The sequence below is a fragment of the Syngnathus scovelli genome, chromosome 22, assembly GCF_024217435.2.
Source record: "Syngnathus scovelli strain Florida chromosome 22, RoL_Ssco_1.2, whole genome shotgun sequence".
NCBI lineage: Eukaryota > Metazoa > Chordata > Actinopteri > Syngnathiformes > Syngnathidae > Syngnathus > Syngnathus scovelli.
The window spans coordinates 3,083,518-3,097,243 of NC_090868.1; the positions used below are offsets into that span (position 1 = coordinate 3,083,518).

The 13,726-nt window shown below is 45.9% G+C and overlaps 1 protein-coding gene across 4 annotated transcripts in view; it reads right to left on the minus strand.

The window, feature by feature from the left end:
* Positions 1 to 225: 225 nt before the first annotated feature.
* The window catches only part of chst11 (carbohydrate (chondroitin 4) sulfotransferase 11), a 28,300-nt gene continuing 14,799 nt past the window's right edge, over positions 226 to 13,726 (minus strand). For all 4 annotated transcript variants that reach the window (XM_049761170.2, XM_049761174.2, XM_049761173.2 and 1 more), the window contains 3 exons: positions 8,429 to 8,514; positions 3,145 to 3,374; positions 226 to 3,076 (listed from right to left, as the gene is read on the minus strand). In XM_049761170.2, coding sequence (XP_049617127.1) covers positions 2,452 to 3,076; positions 3,145 to 3,374; positions 8,429 to 8,514 — 941 coding nt within the window. In that variant the 3' untranslated portion in view covers positions 226 to 2,451. The remainder of the gene's footprint in view (positions 3,077 to 3,144; positions 3,375 to 8,428; positions 8,515 to 13,726) is intronic.

Genomic DNA, 13,726 nt, shown 5'->3' on the forward strand with positions numbered 1-13,726 from the left:
GGCTGGTTGATCGGTGACGTCACACGGACACTCCATTAGGTACACCACCACTTTCAAGTGGGAAAAAATCTGGGTGAAACCTTTATTTTTTTACCTCATGCAGTGCACCTCTAAGTGTCCGTGGGTGACGTCATAAAGTTTCACATCGTCACTGTACAGTCACAAATTTGACACAGCATATATTAAGCAATAAACAAATGCAAAAAAAAAAAAAAAAACCCCTACTCAAATTGTCCTTATTTTATTCAAAACAGCACTAACAAAGCACAATATCGAAACAATATGTTTCACAACATTCCAACCACAATCCGTCTGTTGGTCATCTTTTGTCCCTCCCCGCCCCTGCTGACTCTTTCAGTGATTCCGATCAATCTTGTTTATGAGCAAGCAGGCTCTAAGAAGAGACTCCCAATAAACTCCATGACTGTCCACTTTGGAGCATTTTCATTGTTGTTCATTTGTGACTGCAAACATTTGTTGGAATCAGGGAATCGTTTCCTCACTACTGTACAAAATGTGTTCATCTGTGCATAAATAGCAAAATAAAGGCATAAATACTGTATAAAACCCGATCGTCAACTGCTCTCTTGAAAAAAAAAACATTCTCCCGTGTGTTTTGGAGATTTCTGCAAAACAGTAAATGCTGTATGTATATAATTCAGTCTAATAATAGACATCGTTTGGGGATGGGGGGGGCAGTTGGCTAGGTTTTGATGCAGACAGCAGAGTTGAGAAAAGGGACAAAAGCAGCCAAAACAAAGTCAATCATTTCAACTTGAGGCTTTGGGATGTTTTCCTAACCGCATGTCCCTTTTCAGCACAAGGCGGAAGACGGCAGCATGCAGACTGGAGGTTCCTAAAATGGAGCGAAGAATGGAACGTCTCTGGGGGGCCAAATGAACGGCATAGTCAGGAAGGTCAAAAATAAAAGTGGCGAGGTCGCGTCTCAGCTTTACGAGTGCTGAGTAAGTCGGCATCAGCACATCAGCGGGGGTGCAGTAAGAAGAAAAAAAAAAACAGGCGAGGACGGGAGCTGTTGTTGCAGTTTTCTGAAGGACCACAAGGGGGCGCACTTACCCTGCGTGAAGACCACATCTGTACAAAACAAATATGAACTGAAATACTATAAATGGGTTCTATACAGTTGGACCTGTGTGCTACTGGGTGTTCTATTTACAATGTGTGTGTGTGTGTAGTCAAGGCTTCATCACCAATGTTCCTGTGAGCATCCATGTGCAGACACAGATCCACTCATTCATAACATGACCCCACCCAAAACATTCACAAAAGCATTTTCTTCAAGACACAATTTTGAAGCTACTGCGTGGAAGAAGCAATTTGCATCCCCTGCACTTTATTGATGCGCATATCTTTTTGCCGGCATCGCATTTCTTTTTTGCAGAGATGAGTACGAGGGACTAAGTACTGCTTTAGGGCCGCGTGGTGGTGGTGGTGGTTGGTGGAAGAAAAAAAAAAACAAACCCTACTTGAAAATTCTTTGCATGTCCTGTTGCTGCGGTGGTCCGATAAGTCAATTAGAATAACATTCATTAAAATTCAAGAGCGCTCGCTGTGGACATAATTGCGTGTTGAAAATAATGATGTCTTGCTGTAAAGTCGAGTGCTTAAGAAAAAAATAAAAACCGCAAGAGCTATCCCCCCAAAATATCTTTTTGTCTTGGGAGCTGGAGTGGTTTGGGATTTACAAAGACTCCCTTCTGTGTGTAATATTGCGTACGTAATGCACTTTACAGTGTGATGGAGAGTGTCGTTACCAACCTTGACGTCGCTCGGCAGCGCTAATCACATTTACAAGCGGAAGATTCTCAGAGAGAACTATTCTTAAGCTGGGTGTGGATGTCCACGAAAATCGTACAAACTAAACGCTTCGCAATAGAAGAAAAAAAAAAATTAAATACTCTATGATGTCAATAGATAAAGCAGTTTAAATAATCCTTGCCGTCTCGCAGCAACGCTTCCGAAGACAATAAAATAGTAAATAAGCACGAGGAAAGTTACTGCGCGTCCGCGGGCGGGTTTACGAGCTCCAGTGTCTGCCGCGCCGCCTGCTCTTAAGGGTGCCACTCGGTACGACGCTCTCGGAGGTGCCGAGCGAGCAGGCCACATCTTTTGAAAATATTTGGTCGACTTTGGCGTCTGACTGCCGACCGGGACGTCTCTTCCTCGAAGGGTCGGGAGTCGAACGAGGCGGGCGCCAGTCGTGACGTGCACTTGATGCGAATGGGTTCAGGGTGCAAGCAGAAGGTTTGTTTGAAACCTGCCAGGAGCATCACTAAGACTCTTCAAGTCTCGTTCCGTCCGGCTGGAAGACCTGCTTCGCGCACATTCTATCCAAAAAAAATGAGCTGGTTTGACATTCTCACGTGCAAATAAGCATTGGAGCTCGCCAGAAACAAAAACACAGACGACTCCAACGAGACGGGCTTCCTCCTAGTCCAGCCGGAGGTAGGTGGGCGTGGAGTAGTTGAACATGAGGAAGTCCAGCTTGTAAAGCTGATAGAGCTGGAGCTGCTGCGGCGTGCTGATGTTGCTGAAGAACTGGGCCGTCATGGCGTCGGTGGTGCGGGTGGACTTGGCGTAGCTGGGGAAGCGCAGGAAGTCGGCCACGCCGGCCAGCCGCAGGACGTAGTTGGCGTCCTCCTCCAGGGTCTCGTACTTGCCCACCAGGTCGTAGTGGATATGACACGGGTGGCACAGCTGGGAGACGGTCTGCCAGTGCTCGTTGAGCGGGCCGTCGCGTCGGGTGGCCGGGTCCACCAGGTACTCGGCGAACTCCTTGAACTTGACGTCGGCGCCGTTGGCCAGGGCGTCCTGCGTGGCGTTCTTGCGGTAGCGCCGCACGATGCGCGTGCCGAAGCGCTTGTGGAAGGACGAGTTGTACTTGAGGGTGAACTTGTTGCGGTAGGCCGACACCAGTCTCTCGAACGGCTCGCGGACAAACAGGAACTTCAGATAGTTCTTCAGCCGGTGGTTGATCTCGGCGATGCTGTACTGGTTCAAGGTCTTCAGGTTGGACGGGATGTGGGCCTCATTGGACGGGATTTCCATCGGGTCGCTGCGGAAGGCAAGAATCAAGAACCGTAAGAGCCCATCCGGTATTCCTTACCGGCTTTCCGGTCCCACCTGTATTTGCCCCGGCCCGTCAGCACCATCATGACGCGTTTCCAGTTGGTGCAGGCCACCTTGGGGACGTAGCAGTAGATGAGCTCGTGGTCCTCATCCACCACCAGGTGCTTGAGGTCTCCAGGCGTGAGGACCCGTCGCTTGCGGCTGGACGCGCTGTAGACCCGACACGCGTCCGCCACCTGGTCCCGTCGGGTCTGGTGGAGGATGGCCGCCCCCGACAGCTCGGGCTGGTCAGTGAGAGAAGATCAGAGGGGAAATGCTTCAAAATAAAACCAGCAGGAGATAGTGGGCATTAAATTTGCAGCAATTATTCAAGGCTTTCACACTGCTCCGGAGGCGGATAAGAATTTTCCTGCTCTTGATGAATCCCTCCTCCCCCACGGGGCAGTTCCAGGAGGAATTTAAAAGGATTGTCAAGCCGCCTGCATATTTCCCACTGCCAACAAACGTGGCCTTTGAGTGTACCGACCGCAGCCCACAGCTGCTTCCATCAAGACCTGAAATATCTGCAGGCCGACGCGGCATGAACAGCTCGCTTGTATGACGTGCCTGTGAGCGAGCCATTCATTGTAAGCCCGAGCGCAAACAGACGTTTTCCACCCCCGCCCACCTCCTCTTAAATTCCGATGACAGCATGAGTGAGCTTCTCTGTGGTCAGTTCCGCAACCTGACAAACTCGGAAAATGGGTGGTTATAAAAATAACCCTAATATTTTGACATTCATTAAAGCTAAGCCCCATGTTAATTCAATTAGCAAGCTGTGTTGATGTATTTATTAGCAATGCCATAATCTCCTCCTAACATGCTTGCTAATTAATTAGTCAGATTCAAAGTACATATTGTATGCACACAACATGGATCCTTGCTTAACTTTGATTCGAAAAAAAAAAAAACTCAGCTGCATGTTTCTTGGGCCCTGACATCTTGTCTAAGTCCCACTAAACCTGATTTAAACGGTTACATTTTTCTGGCTTTTTCCTGTCATATCCCATCAAACGAAGCCGTTAAAAGCTTTCTGCCGGGCGTGCGGGCTGATAGATTCCGAACATGTCGTTTTTTTTTCTCCCCATTCACACCATTGCCCATGTATCAAAGAGTAGAAATGGAAATCTCCCTTTTTTTTTTCTCCTCTCTCTTCTCGCAGACACATGACGCTATAATTCACACAAAGGGAGCAGCGAGCGCAAGACCCTCAGTCCCGGAAGAAGGGCAGACGGCGTAATTAATAAGGGGGGGGGGGGGATCTCCCCCTCGGCAGAATAGTGCACGTATTATCTCCTCCGGTGCAGGATCGGCAAGAGCGTGACGGGTCGATACAGCGGCTGCGAGAGCCTTGATGGAGGCCGCTGACCTTCGGCCGCGTCAAGTTGTTCCCACGAGGGAGCGGAAAGCAATTTGCTGGCTAATTCAGCAACAACTAGCAAAATGTCATAAAACAATACTGGTAGCGGCATCCCATAATGCCATTTCATCTCCTATTGCTGTCAGAGGAGCCTTAAACCTGCCGTGTGCGGCTTGATGTGATCAAACTCTTGTCGACTATTGATTTAGTTACCGTGAGAGCGTTTGTTCTCTCCGGAATAAATTAAATGGAGCTTCAAATGAGTGGCGAGGAAAAATCATTAAAGGTTTTCCCTCCACAAGATTGCGGTTCATCAACGGCCCCACGTGAATAGGAAATGGAATTTGAAAAAAAGCAGGTCACTTAAGGTGGAACCTTGCGGAACCTCAGTTTACAATTTTTTTTTTAATTTGATTTGGGCTTATTTTGTCAAATTGTTTTTTCAGGGCTATTTGTCTGGATTTTCTTTCACTTTGACAACGACTGATTTGACAAAGGAATACTTTGAAAAAGTCCGTTTGAGTAACTTGACTGTGTTTAAGGAAACAAAATGTTTTATATTGTGGATCATGGGTGGGTCTGTAAAATACAGCTAGCCAACAATAAACAGGTGGCTGGCTCGCTGTTGATTCCACGATAAGTGACTGAAGAGACTGCCGCTCCACATGTCTCATTTTTTAATTTCCTTGCTCCAGCACATTTATTGCCCCTGAGCGATGTTATGAATGTCAAATAAGCATGGAGCGGATGCGTCGAGATAACTTGAAAAAGCTGCGACGCCCCCAGATTATGACGAAGATGAAGGGAAGGAAATAAAGGCTTTACCTGGACTAACATTGAGAATATTTTATTTTCACAGAATGAAAAGATGAATGTGTGGCTTGTTTGAAGACAATTTTTCTCTCTTGCCGATTAAAACGTTCTTGTTTTTTTTTTAAATAATTATTTTGCGATTGGGCGGCAGTGGAGGAATGCGAGGCCGGGCATTTATTCCCATTTTCCTCCTCACTAAACTGTGTCTCTCAATTAACCGAGTGCATCTTTACTTTGGAGTCTTTCCAATCTCATTTGCGCTCGCAACCTGGCGCGGCGCTGACGGATTCAGCAGACGTTTTTAAAAAAAAAAAAAGTTTTCCCCAGAGAGTTTTCGCTCTTGTGTCAAGTTTCTATAAAGCAAATGAGCCCAAAATAGACGTGCCGCATTAATCTATGTGCAGCTATGCACTGTGCTTATCACGTTTTGTGCAGGGAGGATTTTACGAGACGGTTCTTAATAGTGGTCGGTTCTGCTTCGCTGCGATTCAAAATAGCGGGCAAAAAGGAAAAAGCAATTCATATATGCATCCATACTTCAATAGGACACAAAGTGCCGTGTAAGTACGTGTAAGTCGTAGCTATCTACGAGGTTTACACCAAGCCAGATTTATAATGTCCCCACTCACGGTCTTTACCCATTCTGTGACTTTGAGTGTGTATGGCTTTAAAAGACGGAGCCTGGACCAAGGGCATTTAGAATCCATTATAACTGGTGATGTCTATTAAATTCACTCAGCCCGCTCAGTGGGACGTTTCCATCTGGACTGGCCGTGATATTCAACACCCCCCTTAAGAATGTTTTTATTTACCTTCATTTTAGCAGAGGAGCGACTTGTTCTCGTTTCTCGCCAATGTCCTGTTTCATATTCATGCGGCTCAACACAAACACAGGCGTCTCCCGAGCCACTCGGCTTTGAGTGGCGCCGGGCCAGGAATGAAGTTTCGGTTAATGAGCGTCGTTCGGAATTGTCAAACGCGCGCTCCGTCACTGTCACGGCTCTAAATGGACTTGCTTCAAATTCAACGCGGACGTCTTTCTTTCAGTGACAACTTGCTGACTGGCTTACACAACAATGCGATTAATCAGCAGACAAGAGAAATCATTAAGGATGGACAATGTGGACATTTTGGCTTTTTCTTTTCTTCTGTTCCAAAGTTTGTCATTGTGCATTGAGATTTCAATTAAAAAAAAACATTTCTAAGCAAAATGGAAGAAGCAATTTAGATGTACAGCTGCAGAAGGCTCTTGAACTCATTTTACGTTCGAGAGGGTGGACCAAAGATAAAAGTTGCGTGTGAACATCTGTGGACCGCGGCGCAGTTGTGCACGTGGGCGTGGGCACCGGCGCCGTTTGTACGTGCGAGAGAAAATGGAGGATGTAATTACAGCAGGAGTATCAAAGAGCGAGGCTCGCTCGGTTACCTCTCGGAAAGCCAACGGGAGGAATTAAAGACTTCTTTGGCATTCACATTGTAGCTTGACGATGACCTTTTAATTTGCTGCTATTCATGAGCGTCACATCAATGAACAGAAGGCGTTGAGTCATATTGTAATCCTTATTGTCGTCGCTAAATTGGAAATTTCTATTCCAACCTGTGAGTAATGAGAGGATCCAATGTTCCAACATGGATTAGAGTCTTTTTTTTTTGGGTGTAAAATAAAACCGACGCAGGCTACTAATTCCGACCGGGATGCAGAAACTCATGTCGGAATGTGGCAAATTTGGATCAGCGATGTCAAATTAAAGGGGACATTTGGAAAGTCATGGAAAGTCGACTTGCTTCTCATACTTGGACGTTATTTTTTTTTTAAATTCTCCGAAATACTGACCAGCGGCAGAACCCCGCACGCATTTGCACGTGATTTTCTCCGGTCAGCTCTGAATCAACATTTAATTGCGCCCGGCCGGCTCGGTAATAACAGTGTCGGCCGCGTGCCTCGGCGGCCTGGCCGCTGATTACTTTTTCTTTCCGTTGCCGGCTCACCGGGGAGACCTAATATGACGCTTAACATAATATTTGATAACCTTTGTGGCCGCTTGCTTCGAAGCATCTCAACGAATTCTGATTTTAATTACGATCAATGAAACGTTTTGGCCTGAGGGGCCGTTTAAGCTTTAGTGCAATGTGTTAAAGGCAATCATCATGAAATAACTTTACATTCCGAGATCAGCTGCAGGAAGATTTTCATCGGGCTTATAAGAAGGTTAATGAGCTTTCTCATTTTCAACTTTACTGTCAATAACCATGCGCATCTTTCCCCTCGCCTCGGAATGGCCCATCTGTCCGCTTTTGAAAATACCCCAAAAAAGTCTCGGCGGAAACGGTTACATACTATCCTAATTGTCCAACTTTATCCCCCCTCGTAAAATGGGCCTCTACATGAAATCTTTATCTTTCCCTCAACTCTGACCACTCAAGGTGAAACACTCTGGCATCCTCCGAGTCAAAGTGATTCTCGTACGAGCACGGACAGACCTGCCTCTCTCCTGACCTCGGGTGCCCGAGTCAAGTTTATTCTGGCCGCGGCCAGCGTGCGCACACACCGTATCAATGGGACTTCACATGAGGGAGGACGCGTGGAAAAAAAACGAAAAAAATCAAGCCGAGATGCGCTCACGCCTTGTTTAATCTCCGCGCAGGAAGACAATGGAAAAATGGGAACGAACGAACGAACGAACGAAGACGGGTGTTATGAAGAGAGCCTTGGAGGCAAAGGACGACGTCACGTGATAATGAAGCAGACGGCGGCGCGCCAAGAAAAAAAAAGGATGCAATCCATCACTGTGATAGCATCACCTTGGGCTGTTTGCCCATCAGACACGACACCAAACAACCGTCAGCGAGATGGTGGAGGCTCCAAAGTCGAACATAATCAGGTCCCTGGTAAAAATTACCCGCGGGAAATAATAAAGCACTTATCGAATAATTTAAAAAATACAAACATATTTAGAAACTGTACAGACGATATTTCAAAAAGGCTCAACTGGAAGCCTCCACCTGCTCTGGCGCTCAAACCTCCGCCAGATGGTGGAGAACAAACGAGGGCCGGCGAAGGTCACGCTAGACGGCGCGAAACAAACGGTGGAAACACGAGGCGAGAGCTGATGCCTTCCTTCCTACCTGGGAGGGGTTGTAGAGCTCCTGAAGGGCGTTGCGGGAGCCTTTCCCGCAGCAGCCTTCCGCCACAAAAGGATTCCTGCGCATGACTGCAAAACACAAACGAGACACCAAATAAGTTCATCGGACTCAAACGAACCTCTCGGATTACTTTGGGTGGAAAAACGCTGATGAAAATAATCCTCTAATGAGAATCCAAACATAATTTTTTTTTTTTGCAGAGCTCATGTTCATGGATGAGAATATGTCGCTCCCATCGAGACACCTGCATAATAAATGACAGCTGGATGGATTTGCGTTTGGAGGCTTCGACTCGAAACTTTTGCTCACAAAAAAGAGCCAAACTTGATTATAGGCTTCACGTCAACGTTTTCCGGCACGATTTTTCTGCCGATGGTGCTGCACGTTCATCCAACGAACGTCATCCCACTGCTTCAATGTTACTCCAAGTTCACCCTTGTCGTAAATCACGCGAACAAAACGACATCAGGCTCTGAACCGATTTGGAAGCGGCGGCTAGCGCTAAAAAGCAATTAAAAGAAGCGAAACCTGATTTCCATTCAAAGGGTACGTCTGCCGCATCACGCGCTCTCTCGGAATCTATATTTGCTCGCTCGGCGCACCTGCTGGTGCGCTCTGCTGTCAATTTACAAATCTGTTGACTGCAAACATGCAAATCTGCCAGCGTCCACTCGCTATTGGCAGAGGGAAGGTCTACATTTTGCTTTGACGGCCTGCAATTTTTTTCTCCTGCGGTGATTCGAGCCAAACGTGGAAGAATAGATGATTGTGACTCTGCATGAAACTGTTACTCCATTGGTCCAAACCCCAGGAGGGGACTGAATTGCTTGAAAGAATAACCTCCGAACGCCACGGGGGGGGGGCTTTTGCACATACATAACACATGCACGCGTGTCCGCACTAGCATGCTAAATTACCAGTGAAGAGGTGGAATGCTGTATAATGAGTAACAGCAAGCTGGCGGTTAATGATGACGGATGTCAAAAGAAATCAAGATAACACTTGTTTCGCTGAACCCAGTCAGTCCGACGTCAGTTTTTTTTTTTTTTCAAAGCACTGTGCAGTATTTTAATGTTTTTTGATTTTTGCTATGCTGGCTAGCCATCAAGAGTCACAAATAAACAATTTGAATAATTCCACAAGGCTTAGCACATGGCAATGGCTTTTATGATGCCTTCAGGTACACACCCGATTTTTACACATGCACAGAAAAAAAAAAAAAAAAAAAAAAGAGTGCAGCTGACAAATCTGTCCTTTTATACAGTAGATTGCATTAATACTGATTTGGCATCTATTTTATAAAAATAATAATATGAAAAAAAATGGAGGTAACCATGGAAACCAGATCAGTTGCATCGCCATGATTTAACATTTTTTGTCAGGGACCTGACACCAGATGATAGAAGGAATCCACTGTGGTTGCCTTCAGCCTTGCATTTCATTATTGAACCTAATTTTCAAGATATTCCACACTGCGGCAATCTTCAACCAGCCCCTCCCCCCCCCCCCCCTGCCCGTCTGGCATGATGCTGATGGTGAATTTGGCAGCCCGCTGCTACATCATGAAACTAATAGACTGGGACCTGCAAAAAAAAAAATTGATGCCTGGTCACATGACTCTCCATCTCCTGCCATCACACCGCTGAACTTTCTCGACGACATCTCCCCTTTTCAATTTATTAGCGCTTTAAAAAAAAAAGCTGGGTGCATTCCAACTCGGCTTCGTCATTGGATGGCAACCTCGGTGCCCTAGTAAAATTTAATGTTGCATCCCACAGCGCGGCTAAAGGGGGCAACGTCGCCTACCAAGGTCAGCGGTGGGCAGAGCACGTCACAATAAAACCTTAACTGCGCGTGTGTCTTGCCTTTAAGGCGAAAGGACAAAGCGGTGACGCCCTGTCATAAGAGCCATCTGACAATAAGTGTCCTCAACGGCGTAAATCAAAAAAGCTGTGCTGTGACGTCCATCTTGGAATGGGCCAAGGAAGAACTCTCCAATCACAGGAAGGATGGTTAAAAATAGTTTCAATGTCTTGCTGTCAGATTTTTAATTCTTTTTGTTGTTTTAATTTTTGGAGCGCTGTGGAAAAGGGAAATATTAATAATAATAAAAAAATCATGCTCAGTCAGGGCTCGGTAGTCACGCGCAACATCTACTGCCATCTATCAGCGGAGCATTATGGGCCTCTGGAGGGAGAGTCATTTGTGACTAATCTTACCTACACAGTTAGACGAGGCGGAGAGCCACTTCGCTCGGCGCATAAAAGTGATGATTAGGACTAAACACTGGCAGCCACTACCACTTGTGTGTGTGTGTGTGTGTTGCCAGGCAGGTGATTGGGGGTTGTTGGCACAACTTCATTTAACGCTTGCGTGCAACTGTGTGTGTGCGTAAAAGCAATCAAGACGAAGGTTGGCAGCATGAGTCTAATCCCACTTAATGATGATTACGACGGCGATGATAATAAGACGACTAATTTTGTCTCGTGCGCTCTTCACCTGAGGTTGGCGCGTGTACGCAACCGCCGACGTGACCCGATAATGCCGCGCTGCTTTTACGAGATCAAATCTGACAAAACGTTGACTCGCGGATTAGAGTCGGAGGAAATGTCAGTCGGTTGCCAGTCGTGACAAAAGGTGACTGACGCTAATGCATCTTTTTGTTGCCATGACGACCGAGGCACATAGTCTATTCCATGTTGCCAACATAATCAAATTTTAGACACCCCCCCTAAACAAAAAGTGCTCGACTGGATTTACGTGGATGTTTTAGGCCAGTTAAAGATATTAGACGTGCCAGCCGAGCTCCTTTTAATGAGCGGCGTTGCAGTCAATCCAAAAAAGCCTCTGGCGAGCACAGCCACGGGGTTTTCATTCATTTAACATGAGAAGGCTTCCATTATTGACGCGGCGCTCCTGAACGCCACTTGCTACTCGCAGTGATAAAAACCGGGCTGGATCCGAAAGGATCATTTATTTAAAGGCGACAAATTATGGGGAAGTTGGCTTTTCAATTGCTTGCGTCTAATCGCGTGGAGTTCAGAGAGTCGCTCACTTGAATTTTTTTTATATTATATATTCATTATACGAGGGATGATTTCACTCATTTAAATGAGGCGCACCTGCACCACGACCGGTGAGAAGAAACCGGGCCAAAACCATCGCGACGACTCGAAATGAGTAAGCACCTCCAACATCTGTTCTTTTCATTTTCAACCTCTGTCTAGTCTCAAAAATGACATCATCGCCTCGTTTTTTTTTCTTTTTCCCAGGACTCCAAAGATCGTAGCTGCCCACTCACTCACTGCCTGACTCACTGCCAATCGTCAGCCCGACGGAACCGCAGATGTTTGGAAAACTCGGGACACATGCTAGACGCATTGACGAGCGTACAATTACTGTCTTTTCACACTTTTTTAGAAAAGTGTGGATGTAGAAACATCACAATGACGTCAGGCGGCTGCTAGAATAGAATCGACGGTGATTTTGATGGATTACAGGAAGTGTAGTGTGTTACTTCTACTGGCGTAAAAATATCTTTGTGGCAAAATAGAGGAGGGGTCGGAAGGCGGTCAAGCGTGAGCCGAATCAGTCAGAGGGTGCTTAAGCGTGGAAAAGTCACGGTCACGAGACGGCTGGCTGCTGGGAAGTGGAGCAGACGGTGCAAAAAAAAAAAAAGATGGCGTGATCCAATCGCTGCAGGGGGGTCATGACAGGCAAGGATGGCAGTTGCCCCCGTTGAACCCACTCGAGCATTTTCACTCATAAATACACATTCCACGTCTCAGTGCTTTGGCCTCGAAAGGAGCGAGTGAAGAATTAAGAAGATCCCCGTGGCTTGACGAGTCAAGCTGTCGCAAGATTGCGTGGAGAGAAGTGCACTAGCACTTAATTCAACTCAAAGAAAAATCATTTGAGTTCTCCCTGGTCCTCTGCGTCGACACTCGGGGGTCCTTATGCATAAAACATCTAAAGCGGGGTATAAAAAAAAAAAGAAAAAAAAAAGAAGAGAGATTGTGAGTAATTCATGAGTTCTAAGCCCAGAGATTCTTTTAAGGAAGAGCTTGCGATATAGAGCGGGGATGAGGACATGTGGGGGCTGGCTGTGCTGAAAGGACTCTTTGCTGGGGTGCAAATCAAAAGCGCATTCAGTCGCTTCCAAATATACAAAGATGTTCGAGTCAACATAGCCCCGAAACACTCCCTTAAATGGAATTCGTGGTATTTGAACGACTCGACTTTATAGACGAGTGATTCAGTAAGGCAGTTATTTAGCCATTACAGATGGTGGTGGCTTGATGAATTCTGCCTAGCAACAAGTGGTGGTGGGGGGGCACAAATGTAAACATAGCGACATGGCCGTGAAAATGAAACAGAAAAAAACTTTATCGGACTACTTTTTTGGTTTTATTCAGTCGTGAAGTTTTATAACTAATCCGGAGCCTTTGTTGTGTGATTTATAACTGCCGCTGGTGTTGGATTAAATAAAAAAAAAAAAGAAAATCCGATAATCCTGAAAGAGGAGTCAATAGTCGTCTACCTAAGCGGCGGGTGCCCCAATTTGTCTTCCAAGTCGGGTTGGTCCCACCTGAAAGCTTTGTTGGAATAAAAACCTCCCAGGCAACCCCCTTGGGGGAATCCCCACCACACAAAATGTACAGGGACATTTTGGGAGTTTAAAAAAAAAAAAAAAAAAATCAAGACAATTGTTAATAAATAAATAATATAATAAAATAGAAAATTACAAATGAAATAATAACATAAATTAAAAAATAATATAATTTTAATGAATGTAATTAAATCATTTAATGTCTGGGCAAAGTTTCTGTGTGCTCAGTGACGCCAAACAAAAGGAATAAAACCAGTTTGCACATTTTCTATTCGCAGCCTGCCAAAATGTGCTGCCCGATATGTAGCAAAAAAACTCCCGATTGTCTCTGCAAATGTAAGCTAGAATTACTCGGGCTTGTATTTATAGAAACGGCAACAGCAGTGTCATTTTGCTTGACAAAGTCATCATCATGTGAATCCATTGTGGGACTGTTCTAAAGACGCAAAAAGTCAAGGGGAGTCACATGAGAGCTCGCTCGCGCTAACATGAAGCATTTTACGGCGTGCCTGACAAAGTGCGCCTCTGTGCGCCCGACCTTTGAGTCCCAATTGGGGCTTTATTGTGGCTAATTAGACAGTGATTGGAGGATAATTAAAAAAGCACGGTGCTTAATACCCAGACGGGCGGCGACTCCCGCTCATAATCACGGCTACATTTTTCCTCCACGA